We start from the raw sequence: 14,944 nt of genomic DNA, 5'->3' as shown, positions 1-14,944 counted from the left end.
ACCTGCAGTCATTTCCAGTTGTGGGATTAATCTCTGAAGATTTATTTTTTTCCTCCTCACTTTACTACGAACTACTTCTAACCACTTTGGATCTGTAATGCCAGTATTTAGGATATTTAGATATTGTTGCTTTCTCTGTGAACTGTTTTGTTCCAGCACTAAACAGAAGTCAGTACTACTTCTCATTTCCAAAGTCAGCAACTTCATCTTGGGAACTGGAGAAAAGCCCCAGTGAGGGTATTTATATCACGTAGATCAGGAGGTTAGAGCACTTCCTTTTTCCTTTGAAAAGAAAAGGGTGTACTCAAGACCAACTCTAACTGGCAGAAAAACTCCAATCTTAATGATGCTAATGACTGAACCCTATTATGCATAACTTAGGGAGAAATCGTAAAAGAAAGTTAGGGTATAGGACCAAGAATCCCATGAAGGAAGCCAAGAGCCTGTCTTAGTAACAAGTGTTGAGTAACGAAACACAGAGGTGGGAAGCCTGTGGCTTTACTCTTTAACCTTCTATTTGAACTTGAAGACTACTGTTAAAGTGCCAAAGAAAAGCACACAGTAATAATTTGGAGTTTTAAACATAATACTGCTTTATACTTATAAAATGTGGTACTCTTATGATTTTGTAAAATACTCAATTCAGCAAAATACTAGAAAAGGTACAAAGATATCTTGACAGTCATAATGTGTCCAACTAATGCTTTGGCATGGGTCGAGTGCTGATAAAGGATGGGTTGTGTCAGTTGTGTTTGGTGACACAGGTAGGTCTAGAAACTCAAAAACAGTTAAGACATACACAAAAGAGTTGGTGTATCATCAGACTCTAATTTGGAGTATATTGGGAATTTCTTTCTTTTCTTTTTTTCATTTTGGTATATGTAAAGTGGACTGAGTCTTCTATTGAGAGCCTAACAGTATGTTATAATTTCAGTCTGAACAGGAATTGAGAATAACTCAAAGTGAATTTGATCGTCAGGCAGAGATTACCCGACTCCTGCTTGAGGGAATCAGCAGTACACACGTGAGTGTTACATCATTGCCCCAAAAAAAAAAAAAAAAAAAAAAAAAAAAAAAAAACGCTGAGACAACCCCAGGCAGCTAAGGAGGAGCATGTGCAGGCGAGAGCTTCCTGTGGCATTTACCTCTCAAGGAAAGCTGAAGAGAGTTTACAAGGATCTGAAGAAATGTGTTCATTTTCTCTCACATCTCACCACACATTTTACACATTGCATAAATTTTCCTGCTGGTTTCTATTGGCTAAACAAAGTTTGTCAACATATTGTTCACCAGTAATTCATCTTAGTAAGTCTGATAGGAGTACCCCAGTAATAAGCTTTACAGTAGGTTGCCACCGCTGATTCTCCCTTGTGACAGTGTTAGCCTTTGTTCCCCTTGGCTTGTAGCACTTGAACTTCTGAGAATGACCGTAACTTTTCCATTGCAGGCCCATCATCTCCGCTGTCTGAATGACTTTGTAGAAGCCCAGATGACTTACTATGCACAGTGTTACCAGTATATGCTAGACCTACAGAAGCAACTGGGAAGGTAGTGTCTCCCTTTCTATGTGAAAGTCATGATAGGGGGAATAGGCTCAGTGGGGAGCACTGGCTGGGCACACACCGCAGCATGGATCTGTTACTGCAACACCAAGCTGGGAAGCGAAGCAAGAGAGTCCACTTCCCAGGCCAGCCAGCAGGGTCAGGAGGGAGGGCAGCGGGAAGTGGACTGAATGAAGCAAGCATGACACCTGTTGTACTAAAACTCTACTCTGCTCACTAACAACAACAACAAAAGACATCATTTGTTTAAGTCCTGATGAAAGACGGTCAAATTTTTTTTATATGTGAGGGCTGGTGACATGGCTCAGTGTGTAAAGGCTCTTGCTACCAAGCCTAATGACCTGAGTTCAATTCCCAGGACCCACTTGGAAAAGGAGAGAACTCCTAAAAGGTATCCTCTGAGCTCCACATGACCTCTACATGCCCACCACATGCCCACCATGGCACATACACACATACCACAGAAAATAAATGAAATTTAATTTTAAATATTTAAGTTTTTTATGTATAATCCAACAGCAGGAATGAAATTTTCTAGAACAGTTAAAGATTCTGTTAGCTTGCATACAGTTGCCTTTTTTGTTATTATCAGACTTCTGAGGTAACATCTTTAGCATTTCTAGCACAAAATGATGTTACCTGAAAAAGATACTGAGGCTTAACCTCTCTCTTACTACTGAATACTTTTGCTGTTTGTTGAGGAAGATAGACATGGCTACATTAACACTTTATTCTTAAAGGTAAGTTAATTCATGTTTGTTAATTTTGGAATAGTCCGAAGACCCCACGCCCCTTACATAATTATTTTGAATATGGTAATATACTTTAAAGCAAAATGATATATAAAGCACATAACTGAATCATTTAACTATTAAATATTTATAGAATCCCTGCCTTAGGTCGCAAATGTATTCTGGACTTACATCAGCAAACAAGCCAGGGTACTTGCCTTGGGGAAGCTTATATGTAAGGTGACATTTTAACAATGTATGTAGGATCTAAGAGTATCTGCCATGGATAGACCAGCCACGTAAAGTGGTAGAAGGAGCAGGGTGCAGTGAGGACATCTAATTATGGCCCGGCTGACTCCAGATGAGTTTCCCAGCTGGAGTTATTTTAGTGAGAGTCATATAGATGCACAAGGCACGGATAAATGTTACAGGCAGACAGGATACAGGAGAGATGAGAGAAGCAGCGAGGGAGTTTGGGTAATGGACAATACTTTGATTCTAGTGAGAGCAGTGGTTTAGTGGGTAAGGAATGCGGCTGGAGGTGTGGACTGGGTTGCAGCATGAATGGCCATAAAAGTGAACTGTAGTAAGGAGTCAGGTACTCACAGAACCATTGAGCAAGAGCAGTGACGTGTGAAGGAAAGACAGCAGAACTTACAGTTTAACAAGAGAGTGTTGATCCTGCACAGTCATCCTTCAGATTTAGGTCCACTCTAAAGTTAGGCAACATCACAAAGCTAAGTTTGGATCTTCAGAATAAACTGGCAGAAAACTAACAAATTAGTGTTCTGGTAGACCTGCATGGTTTACATTTCTACATACTTGGTGTTTTAGTAATCGTATTCATGTCTGAATGCAGAACAATTTAAACCCGAGAAACCTAAACACTTCCTTCCCACTTGCCCTGAGACTCTGCGAGTGGAGCAGACGGGTTGTACTTGTACATACTTAAGCTATGCTGTCCTGGGCACACGGCCATGGAAACCCAGCCGCATCACTGTACTCTGCAAGCACCTTACAGAGTAGAACCAGTGCTGTCCTAGAGAAGAAAGTCCGTCTTGCCTCTCTACCTTCAAAGGATTGCATTACTGTGACAGGAGTAGAGGGAATGTTAACCCTCTAGTTTCTTCCAAGATCCTTTTCCAAGAGAGGGTGGGATGTAAGGGCATATGCCTGCAGGCTTGTAGTGAGACCCAGGCGGGCGGGGCCAGCCTGGCAACATAATGAACCTTTTAGCTAGTTAGTTACTTCTTCCTTTAGGTTTTACTATGCAGACCTTAACAAATAAGAAAGCATCCAGACTGCACTAGCCAGCCCAAAGCTATTCCTAGAGAAAAAAGGCATGTTGTGATAGCTGTGTTGATAGTAGCAGCTGAGTAACTCTGTCACTTCTGTAAGGGCTAAAGCTGTGCCCAAACACTCCCCACACACGTCCTGCGTGTTTCATAGACTTTGCTATCTTCACCACCACACAGAATGGGCACTGTTAGTCATAAGGAAGCAAGAACCAGGCACACAGGTAGTGATTTTTTTAAATTATTTTTATAGTAATTAAAAGGCTTTAACCTTTCAGCACTTTTGTTAAAAATAAAGATTCCGTAAGTCTGGGCTCTGTGGTAAGGTGGCAAGCTAGAGAGAGTGCTAGAGTCCTAATCATGGCACAGAGAGTTGAATCAACAAGAGCAGCTGGCAGGACAGTGGTGGCGGCGTTTGTTATCTGAGATGCTGGCAGAGGAACTGTGACAGACTGAGCAGAGGCTCCAGGTAGCTCTTTGTAAAACACAGCCAAAGGGAAGAGCATCTGCAGGTTTGTTCCTTTAAATCCAGAGCTAGCAGTGAGTGGCTTCCCAGGTAGAGGAGAAGGACGGACTAGACTGAGAGCACATGGTTGTATCGGACAGAGGGAGGGATTGCGAGACTCGTCTCCGCAAGACACAGTTCTGTACCTACAACAGGATCAGCCGCAAAATACAGGCAGCCATCAACAGTAGGAGACTAGGCACCACTCCCTCGCTGTTATTAGTCCTCTTCACTAAAAAGGACGAAGTCTGTCATCTGGCTGCAAGGCTTTGGGAAGAATGGCTGGCATTTTGAAGGTAAATGAGAGGCTATAAAATGGTCACCAGGAAAACACGTGAGTTTCCTAGACCTAATGTACAATGCCAGGCAGCATTGTAGACCAGTTTAAGGGGTTTTACTCACAAGTATAAGACAGCAACAGAGATTTTTCTTTTTCTTCCAACACAGTGGCTGCACTAGTACTGAGCCCGTGTGTTGGGGAGAATTTGCCAAGTGAATGTAGTGATGTGAGAGTGTGCAGGCATGGCGTGGTTACCGTAACTCACTCTGGACACAAAGGAAGGCTAGCCTGGTACTGGCAGGCTGTGTAAGTGGAATTATTAGAGGAAATGTGATAAAGAAGACAGTAGAAACTATGCTGCTTCACCTTGCATTTTCTGAGATTAGTAAGTCTAGATGGGTGGGAGGCTGAGGATGGGCAGCAGCTGGGACCTGGTGGGAATCAACACAGAAGTTCATGAATATAAGAGGCTAAAGTTTTGGAAAAATTGTCTTGCATGGCTATTAAAATCACCAAGAATTATATATAATATCATTCCACTTAGTCAGGAAGTATATTTTAGCAATGAAACATCTTCAAATGTTTGCAACAAAAGATGGGACAATATATGGGAGACTGGTGTGAAGGTCTAGAGAGTTGGTTAGGGAAGGGTAGAAATGGGAAACATAGGGTCGGTCCCTGCACTGTTGACCTCTGCAGTCAGACAGGAGCAGGGTCAGACAGAAACATGAGTCATGCAGGGCATGTTGCTAGTGGCTGACTGGTTCTAGGCAGGACAGTGGTCATAAGGAAAATTTTGTCAGGCTATATAGATGGCTCAATGGTTAAGAGAACTTGCTCTTGAGAAGACCTGAATTAGATTCCCAGCACCCACATGGTAGCTCACATCCATCTGTAACCTCAGGTCCAGGGGATCCAACAGGAATGTGTAGTGCACATACATACATGCAGGTAAAACATTCATGCACATAATGTAAAATAAATAGAAAAAAATGTAAGGACAATGTTATTTTCCGAGGCATGAATTTCGTACTGCTTAACAGATAAAAGGCCTCACATGTTTTTATGACTAGCTTGATTAAAGCATAAGTATGGGCAGGGTATGTGACTCTGTAGAAGAGCATCTGCTTGCACACACAGGCCTGCTGCTTCAGTAGGAAGCGGACCGCACAAGCAGCTTTAAACGCATTGGAGACTCTACACTATGTCACTTCTTTATTGTAGGGCTTTAATTTTTCCTTTAAAATTAATAGAAAAATTACCTTGTAAAATTTGCTATATTCTCCTATTAAGTTTTATATTTCATCACAACTATCAATCATAATAAATTAAGTTGAATGCATTTTCTCTAGGTCTTTGTGCCCATAAAGTAATCATAACACTGGTTATTCTTAAAATAGCAATGCTGAACATGCTAGACAGTACATACCTGTTCCTGATAGGAAAATGTGATATATTGGCTTTATGACAAAGCTCAGGCAACCAAATATTTCCCAAAATAAATAAATAAGGAAACTTCACTTTTACAATAGTACCTACTATTTAGCTTTTCTTTGTTTTAACAATTCACAGAGAAGAAAAGAGATTAATCGTGTGGGGGGGTGGGGGGGAATGTATATACTTAAGAATAAACATCCACACATATATACCCCAGAGAGGAGTGTTAGCCAAAATGTTCTTTAAATTTAAGTCAGTAAGGAGAGACAGCTTTGAAGTATTTGAGTACTGCCTTCGAGGGAAGAGAAAAGCGACCATATACTTCCTCACTAAAGGACATCTTTCCAATGAGGAAGTTGGTAACTGGTGACACCAAGTGGTGAAAGTGAGGAACTTTAATCACTGGAAGAGAGATAAGTAAAGTTTCTTTTTTTATTTATTTATTTTTCTTTTTTTCCAACAGTTTTCCATCCAATTATCTTTCTAACAACAATCAGACCTCTGGGACACCAGTGCCATATGCTTTGTCAAATGCAATTGGTCCTTCTGCCCAGGCTTCAACGGGTAGCCTTGTAATCACCTGTCCTTCTAACCTCAATGACCTTAAAGAATCCAGCAACAACAGGAAGGCTAGGGTCCTCTATGATTATGATGCTGCAAATAGCACTGAACTGTCACTCCTGGCCGATGAGGTGAGTGATATTTGTCCAGGAAGAAAATTAGATCATAGACAAACATACCTAGTCTAATATTAGTGCAAAATGTAAATTTCTCACTGTAACTTGGAAAGAGTTTATTATGAATGTTTCATGAATTTCAGTTGTTAATATTGACAATTTAAATTTTTATTTTATATATTAGATTAATAGAAATAATGTTTTAAATGTTTACACGTTTTACTTATATATAGAACTGCCACTGATAAAATCCATAATTTTTCAGCTAAATGGATATTTTAAGTCTTTAAATAGTGAATAATTTAAACATTTAATGTAAATCTGATATTTGCTATATGCCTATGTTAATATAGTTAATAATTGGAAATATTATATTTTGTAGGTAATCACTGTGTTCAGTGTCGTTGGAATGGACTCCGACTGGCTAATGGGAGAGAGAGGAAATCAAAAGGGCAAGGTGCCAATTACCTACTTAGAACTTCTCAATTAAACAGGGAGACCACGAGAGGTTACCCATCACAACACCATATTTATATAAATAACTCTAAAGCAGGTTTAAATATCTTCCAATGTTAATGTCATAAGAGACTGAAAAAGAAAAATTATAAGCCATCAGAAACTGGCCATTCTGCCAATAAAACTGCATGGTTAATCCTTCATTACAGAATCTATGTTAGCGATTTCATGACAGGAGTGTTTTCTTAAACAATTCTCTTTCTACTGAGGTTTTACTAACAAGCAACTTCTACTTTTGAGCCCCAACTTAAAAATGAAAGGATTCTTTTCTACTGAATTTTTCATTAACAGGAAGCTTTTTCTTTTATGCAAAATAAATTTATTGTGCATGATACCAGTGACTCATTTATTAGATACAATAGCCAAAGAATAAAGTAAAAACTCCTTTTTACCTTGCTGCCCAATAGGAATCAGATGACTTAAATACTAGGCCTTACTAGGGTCTCTTGGCTTTGGAGTTTTGCTTGGTTTGGGTTGGGTTTGGTTTATTTATGTTTATTACACTACTGGATAGTTTCTTTTAAACCTGAGTCTTGAAAAGTATTACCTTATTTCATAATTTTGTTAAGATTGCAGAACACTGGGGACAAATTCATTCACTAAGAATAATCTTCAGATTATTCAGTTGCCAAAATTTGATGACCAATCAGAATTGCATCCATTGAGAAGATACTACACTACAGTAAAGATTTGTTGTTGAACAATGATTGTGTATAAAATACAGATTGGTGCGACAGCCTTCATTATAGGCCAAGTCATGCAGTGGATGCAGTCTGTCTTCAGCAGGATCTTTGGTTATGTGGCGCGCGCTCTGGAGGTTGCTAATGACACATTTGGAACTAGAGAATTGCTGTGAGGACCATGCTATCCATCAGCAAACGTTGCTGTGAATTGCCAGTTGAGGAATTCTTTGGTTAGGTCTTCATGTCTCACTCGTTCATCATCCATCCATTCAAAAGACATTTATTGAGGGCCAGGTACTTTGTTGATCAACTAAGTACACCTCTAACAGGATTGATATTGTGATGGAAGAAATAAAAGTGTTGTGTTTAGGAATTACCTGGTTTGGGTCTGAGAAGTCAGAAGTAGAATCCCACGTAGAAGGAAAGACTTGTTTTGGGCCTAGAACCAACAGAACATAAAATTGTCCAGAGTACCTTAGTAGCGGAGTACAAAGGTGTAGTTCACTTACTCACAGAGTCTTGTAAACTTTTGAGCCCTAAAGTACTATTTAAATAGCACTTTAAAGCATCCATTTGTGTTAAGAGCTTGGTAAACATGGAAAACTTGGTTCTTGGTCTCAGCATTAAAAACCCCTTTCTCTGCAGTCAGATAAATTCCTCTGCAGTTTTCTAGTTCTGTAAGACTCTGACTTACACTTGAGTTACATACTTGAGGGACTCCAGAGACAACTGAGATGCTAGTGTTCTAGGGAATCAAGTGAATGAGGTTTGTTGTTCTTTTTCTTCCTCAGAAAGGAAGTTTTATAGCCTAAAGCGCCATCTGTTATATTTGTCCAAAATTAGGTTTTGAGGGACTATAGAAATTTGGGTGACTTTAAACAGCAGCTTCAGTTCAGCAAATTCAGTTTATGGGAAATAGATCAGTGCAGGAGAAAATATAAATATGGACTGAATTGGTTCTGGTTTGTATCCTCACATATTGGGCTCCCTGGAGTTCAACTCAGATTTAGAGCTGCCATTTTTTATCAGTATAATGGGAATAAGCATTGTTACCTAGCAGGAGACTATTCCACAAGTATTACTTTGTGTTTTGTGCTTTTAGGCAAAGACCTGGCATATAGTACATATGCTGTAAGCCCAGATGTCCTTTTCAGTCCCTGACACATGGGCAGTGAGGAACATGTCTGACCTCTGTGCTGTGCTTGCCCCCTTCAGCCCATTCTCCACCTCCCGGAAACCCGAGCAGAGCCTCCTCACCCCGCCCACACTCCTCACCCCGCCCACACTCCTCACCCCGCCCACACCCCTCACCCTGCCCCACACGCTCCTCTGTGTAAGCTCTGTAGCAGGACCCGGTGCTTCCAGCAGGAGTGCTGGTTACTGAAGATGCGCTTAGACACAAGAGGACCCACCCAGGCTGTAGTGCTAAGAGGAGCAAAGGCGCTTTCCTTGTACCTTTGTCTATTATCGATCCAACGTAATCTTTAGGCCTGCTCTTTTGTTTTCATTTTTTTGTTTTCATGAGCTTTATTGTTTGGTTGGGAGTTTTCTTTAATTTTGGTTTTGACTTAAAGTTATGAGTTTAGTTTTTGCTCACGTAAAGGCCCAAGGAAATTGTGTATCATAGAAGAAAACTCTTAGAAAACCCATTAATTCGTGGTGTAATTCAAAGTTATTTAAATAAACTCTTGGCGCCTGAGCATAATTCAGTAGCACATTAATGAGTGGAGGGTACATATATTCATAAAATAATAAATGAGATGTTTATAGGCCCTCTACAAACTGAAAAAGAAGTGGATTTTAACTACCTTTGTCCTTAAAGGAATCTGACCCACATGGTTATAGTTAAAACATTTTTTCATGGTGCTAATCAAAAAAAAAAAAAAAAAATTCGTGTTGCAGGAGATGAGGTTCCTAAAATGAGAATGTACCTCACTCCGATGGAACAAGGAAAATAAGGCCTAAGCCAGCATCCCCAGGTTGCCACAGCCCATCCTTCATAGCAGGAAAATAAGGCCTAAGCCAGCATCCCCAGGTTGCCACAGCCCATCCTTCAAGCAGGAGCGAAAGGAAGCTAGTGTTAGTCAGGAAGGATGGTTCTGAGGAGAAGTGGCAGCGGGGAGGAGAGAGGGTGGCACAGACTTGTTTATGCAGAGAGCTCTCACAGAGGACTGCTTTGTCACACAGTCCCAGCACCTGAAACTTTGCAATGAACTGCCTAGTGGCACAAGCCAGAGTGAAGAGCTGTGGAGGGGAGCTCGGCTCACAGCCAGATCTGCTTCACGCCCTCTGCTTCCCTGTGTGCTTCCCTCCCTGTCACATCATAAAACTATGACGTAAGGGAAAGTTCACACGAGACTTTAAACCAGCCGTATCAGCATTGCTGCGAACTTGTTGAAAATGCTAATTGCTGTTTTCAAATATTCTACCTTATTTATACTTTTGTCTACACGGGCCTGTGGATTAGTAGCATTAATCTTCCCTGTGACCGCTTTTTAAATGTTTTAAGACAAAAACCTAATTTTACTTTCTTTACTGTGTTCTAACTATTAATTGTAATTATGTTGTTATTTTTATAATTTATTTATTTAGCATGTAACTGTCACTTTAGAATGTAGCCTTTCTAAGATAGAGACTATAATTCTGTTAATCATAAATCACTCTTAGCACACAGCTTGGCTCTTATATGCTCAATAAATACTTGTTGGGTAAAAGGGAAAAAAATGCTAATACCTGTGTCTTCCCCCACAAAACCTACTGAGCCAAATTCTGGAAGCAGGGCCCCACAGTTGTCCAGGAAGCCATTTGCATGGCCCTGCGGTAGTCAGTTGTAAGAACCACCGCAGGGCCGACAGAAGTGGCCATTCACCCTCAGGCACCAACGATTGACAACACTTGAACATTTCCCCTTGCCTCTGTTAGCCTTACCGCCACCCTCACTGGTTGAGGTCCTTTCAGACCCGTCTAAGAAGTGGGTCCGAAGGTAGAAGGATACAGTCAGTGTCAGTGAGGAGAGGACTGCGTAGAAGAGCAGGGCCTGGGTGACAGGAGTCTGGGAATGTGGACCTACCTCTACAGCAGTGTTCTCACCTGTGTCGTATGACCCTTTCACAGGGCTCGGCTAAGGTCATCGGAAAACACAGATATGTATTTACATTATGATTTGTAACAGGAGCGAAATGACAGTTATGAAGTAACAGGGAAAAGAATGTTACGGTTGGGGTCACCATAACATGAGGAACTGTATTAGAGGGCCACAGCGTTACACAGGCTGAGAATCACAGCTCTAAAGAAAGTGAGCTCTAACCACCATACTTCCATACAGTGCCTTTGAACTGGGGTTTAGCTTCAAGACACCCTGAGAAACCAGTGAAGCAGTATTAGACTAATGTATGCACACCTCTGTACCTCAGTCCCTAAGCTGTAATCTAACTCCTACGACAGTAGACTTTTTAAGAATTGTTAATGCTTTTTTATTAATACAAGTCATAATATGCTGACAAAAAGAAAAATTTTAGAGGTTAAAAATAAAACATGGCCTACAGTTCCACTATCAGAGAAGTGCTATGACTGAGGTGGCCTCCAGGCTCTCTGCACACTTACAGATTTTTTTAACGGGATCAAATTGTACATGCTGTTTTGTAACTTTTTCACTCAACAGTCCCATGCCTATCTTGCTGTGTCATGTGTGTCTACATCTTTTTTAATGGATGCATGATATTTCCTCATATGTGCCACATTTTGTTAAACTACTGTTGAATTTTTAGGTTTCCAGTTTTTCACTAATAAACTGCTTTGAAGAGCACTGTGCTGCTAGCTCTTTGTGTTCCTAACTCTTTCCTCAAGTGCTACATGGCTTACATGTGCCTGGGTCCACAGATGAGCAGTCCTCCCCTCCACCTGCTAGTGGGGACGCTGCACCATCCATGTCAGTCCTTCCCTGATGACCTCAAGTTTCTCTGGCCACTGGCAGTGAAGCTGAGGAGTGGGCTGAAAGTTGGTAGAGCTGACCCTCCTGGCATTGTACAGAAGTGGGTGTGGAAGCTGGTGGTAGTGGATGTTGTTGACGGAAATGGAGTTACTTCCCAGCACTCAGACTCTTTCCTCAATTACCTAGTAGCATTCTTTCTCTAGCTGATGAAAGAGTAACAGAGGGGCTGGTGAAATGTCTGCAAGCCTGAGGACCTGAGTTGGTGTCCTCATGTACCCGTTAACCTACCATATGCAGCTGCCAAGAACAAAATGTAAAGTCCTCCAAGCTCCACACAGTCATTGTGACACCTCCTTCATTCTTTCTCCCATACAAGAACACACACTAATCAGAGTCGTCTGCCTTAGCAATCTCACAGTGACAGAGCCCTGGCCCGCACACTACCTACTGAGCCCTAACCTATCCCTTCATACCTGCTGCATACCACCCACACCCACACCCGCACTGCCTGCTCATTACTGCCTAAGACTAAGGGAGGCCCGAGCACCAAGGGCTCCCACAAAGTACAGAAGCTCTTAAATTTTACACACACAAACCTAATTCTCCCAGGAGAGCACCTTCATCAGCATGGCTAGGAAAGAAAAATGCCATGATACATCTATGAGACACTCCCACTCCTAAGGCGCGGGGAACCTTGCAGATGAAGAGGCAGAAAGATTGTAAGAGCCAGAGGATCGGGAAATTTGCTGTGAGACTGTGCCTCATAGTAACATCAGAAGCTGTGTCGTAAAGTCTCACCAATATGACCGCCCATATGGTCACCAGTATGACAGACATGCCAAACTGGGGAAAGCCCACGAGGCCTCAACCCTAGACAAAGAACTAGAAGCAACTAAATAAAGCAGGGGCAGGGAGAGGTGGGCCTGAGGAAGGAGCACACTAATGGTCAGCCCTGAAAACATACAAGTGACACTCTATAACATGTTATACTTGGGGATATATAGGTGTGTGTGTGTGTGTGTGTGTATACCAATGTACACACACACACATATATATATATGTATACACTGCATCAACAGTTGATTAAAAAAGATATGAATGAAGAAAAGCAGGAAGGGGTTATGGGAAGTTTGGAAGAAGGAAAGGGAGAGGAGAAATGTAATTAAAACCAAAAGTAAACATCAATAAAAAGATAAATGTCCTAAGTGGACGCTGCAGCCATGTCATCAGGGTTCCCTTTGTCCCACATCCTTTGGAATGACACTGCCCTTGTCCATTTCTATCCGCATAAGGGAGTTTCTCTTGGGAGTATATTATTCTCCCCTGCACTCTGGCTTTGATTAGGAACATATCACAACATCCACTTTTTAATATATTTGGAACCCAACACTGGGAGTCATAGAGACCAGCCTTATTACTAGGATCCATCCCAACTGCTATTGCTACAACATAGCACTACTGCTATTCTGTCTAGACAGAATAGGTTGGTGCTAAAACCTCTCCGCACAGAAAGTAAGACTATAGACTTTGGAATACTATATAGACTATAGAGTCAAGAAATTTTTTTAAACCTATCATTATTACCACCTATGTCTGAGGCAAATTATATGACCTTAATTCCTGTTTGTTTGTTTGTTTTCACAAGTAATATGCAGACTGACGGCCCGGCCTCCCTGGTGTGAAGCATGCGGTAGTTCTGAAACAGCTCCCTGGCCAGCAGTGCACCACTGGAGAATGTCTTAGAAATCCAAACTCTCTGATCCCCGCAGAATCAGGAAATCCAGAGGTGGAGTACAGCAGCATGGGCTTTACAAACCCTCAGGGAAGATGATGTGTGTAGAACCTGGTGGGCCACCGTTGTGCAAATTAAAAGAATTCACACAACCTGCACATCATAAATAGTTACTCATTTCTAAGTAACACCATTAGCATTTCTAAAGTACTGAAATGGACCATTCACAGGGAAATTTCTTATGTCCCTTTCATAACTGCCAATTTGACAGCCAAAAGTTTGAGGTTAAGATTTCTGATGAGCATATGAAGCACACATCCCAATACTTTCACCATAGATATAATGGCAATATTTAGAAAAAAAAGTAATTGAGATGATCTTAGTGTTCTATTGCTGTGAAGATGCACCATGACCAAGGCAGCTCTTGTGAAGGAAAACATTTCATTGGAGCTAGCTTACATTCAGAAGTTTAGTCCATTTTTGTTCTGGCTAAGCATGGCAGCACACAGGTAGACATGGTGCTGGAGAGGTAGCTGAGAATTCTACATCGAGATTGGCAGGCAGTAGGAAAAGAAACACTGGGCCTGGCTTGAGCATCTGAATCCCCAAAGCCCAGCCCCAGTAACAAACTTCCTCCAACAAGGCCACACCTACTCCAACAAGGCCATGCCTCCTAATTCCTGTTACTTAGTACCACTCCCTCATGAGCAAGTGTTCAAATATATGAGCCTGCAAGGGCCAGTCCTATTCAAAACACCACAGAGATCTGTCTATAAAAATCATCTCACTTCCTAAAAAGAGAACTATTAGAAGAGGGGTGAGACTTTGCTCAGAAAACAGTCCAGATCTGCTTCTACACGGGGAAAAACCAAGTGGGAGAGTTTGAGCTTCAAAATGCTAAATCATAGCTCGGAAACATGATCAGGTTAGCTTGGAATTGCTCAAAGCACACATAATGGCATGGTATGTTCTAAAGAAATCTCATTATACGTGCATAACAGGACTAACTGTACCCCATGAACCTTCCTAACAAAGTTCATTTCATAATGGAACCCTGGAAAACTAAATGAATTTACCTTCAACACAGGGTGTTTGGATATAAACGAGTTACATGCAGGATTCTAAAATAATGGTGAGTTTAGAACACTTTCTCATAACCCATTCTTTTAGAGAGCACTAGACAGCAAGTCCCGCAGAACTTAAATATGTGGTTCATACGGCAAATTATTCACGTAAGCTCATAGGCCCTAGGATTCCTCGCTGATAAAAGGAAAATGTTAGAAATCAGATCACGAACGTCTTTCACGCTCTTGTATCCCAACAGACTTGAGAAAAGCCCAAGTTTTTCAAGTTTTAATAATAAACTAAACCACACTTACTCACCGGAACAGTATGCACAATTCTAGTGGTGGCTGTTGGGTGGGGTGAGTTTGCTTATATGTTAAATTACAAAGCTGCTCGGTCAGAATGTTTGGGCTGATAAGTAACCAGGAGACATTTGGGAATCCCTCTCAACCAGGACGGACCCGGACCCAGCCCTCCCCTCAGAGGAACTGGACACACACCATGCTGACTTGGTAGTGGTTCTAATGAGC

The 14,944-nt window shown here is 41.4% G+C and overlaps 1 protein-coding gene across 9 annotated transcripts in view; it reads left to right on the top strand.

The window, feature by feature from the left end:
* The window catches only part of Sh3glb1 (SH3-domain GRB2-like B1 (endophilin)), a 36,744-nt gene extending 22,007 nt beyond the window's left edge, over positions 1-14,737 (top strand). For 2 of the 9 annotated variants that reach the window (NM_001379171.1, NM_001379174.1), the window contains exons 8-12: positions 935-1,024; positions 1,448-1,548; positions 6,274-6,502; positions 6,870-6,944; positions 13,263-14,737. In NM_001379171.1, the coding sequence (NP_001366100.1) occupies positions 935-1,024; positions 1,448-1,548; positions 6,274-6,502; positions 6,870-6,944; positions 13,263-13,265 (498 nt within the window). In that variant the 3' untranslated portion in view covers positions 13,266-14,737. Of the gene's footprint in view, positions 1-934; positions 1,025-1,447; positions 1,549-6,273; positions 6,503-6,869; positions 11,501-13,262 lie in introns of those variants that run through there. The other 7 variants (NM_001379173.1, NM_001379172.1, NM_019464.3 and 4 more) reach the window with 5 other exon arrangements.
* Positions 14,738-14,944: the final 207 nt, after the last annotated feature.

The sequence above is a fragment of the Mus musculus genome, chromosome 3 (genome assembly GCF_000001635.26).
Source record: "Mus musculus strain C57BL/6J chromosome 3, GRCm38.p6 C57BL/6J".
Lineage (NCBI taxonomy): Eukaryota > Metazoa > Chordata > Mammalia > Rodentia > Muridae > Mus > Mus musculus.
Note: the sequence above shows the minus strand (reverse complement) of the source record. Positions and strands in the feature narration are given on the sequence as shown.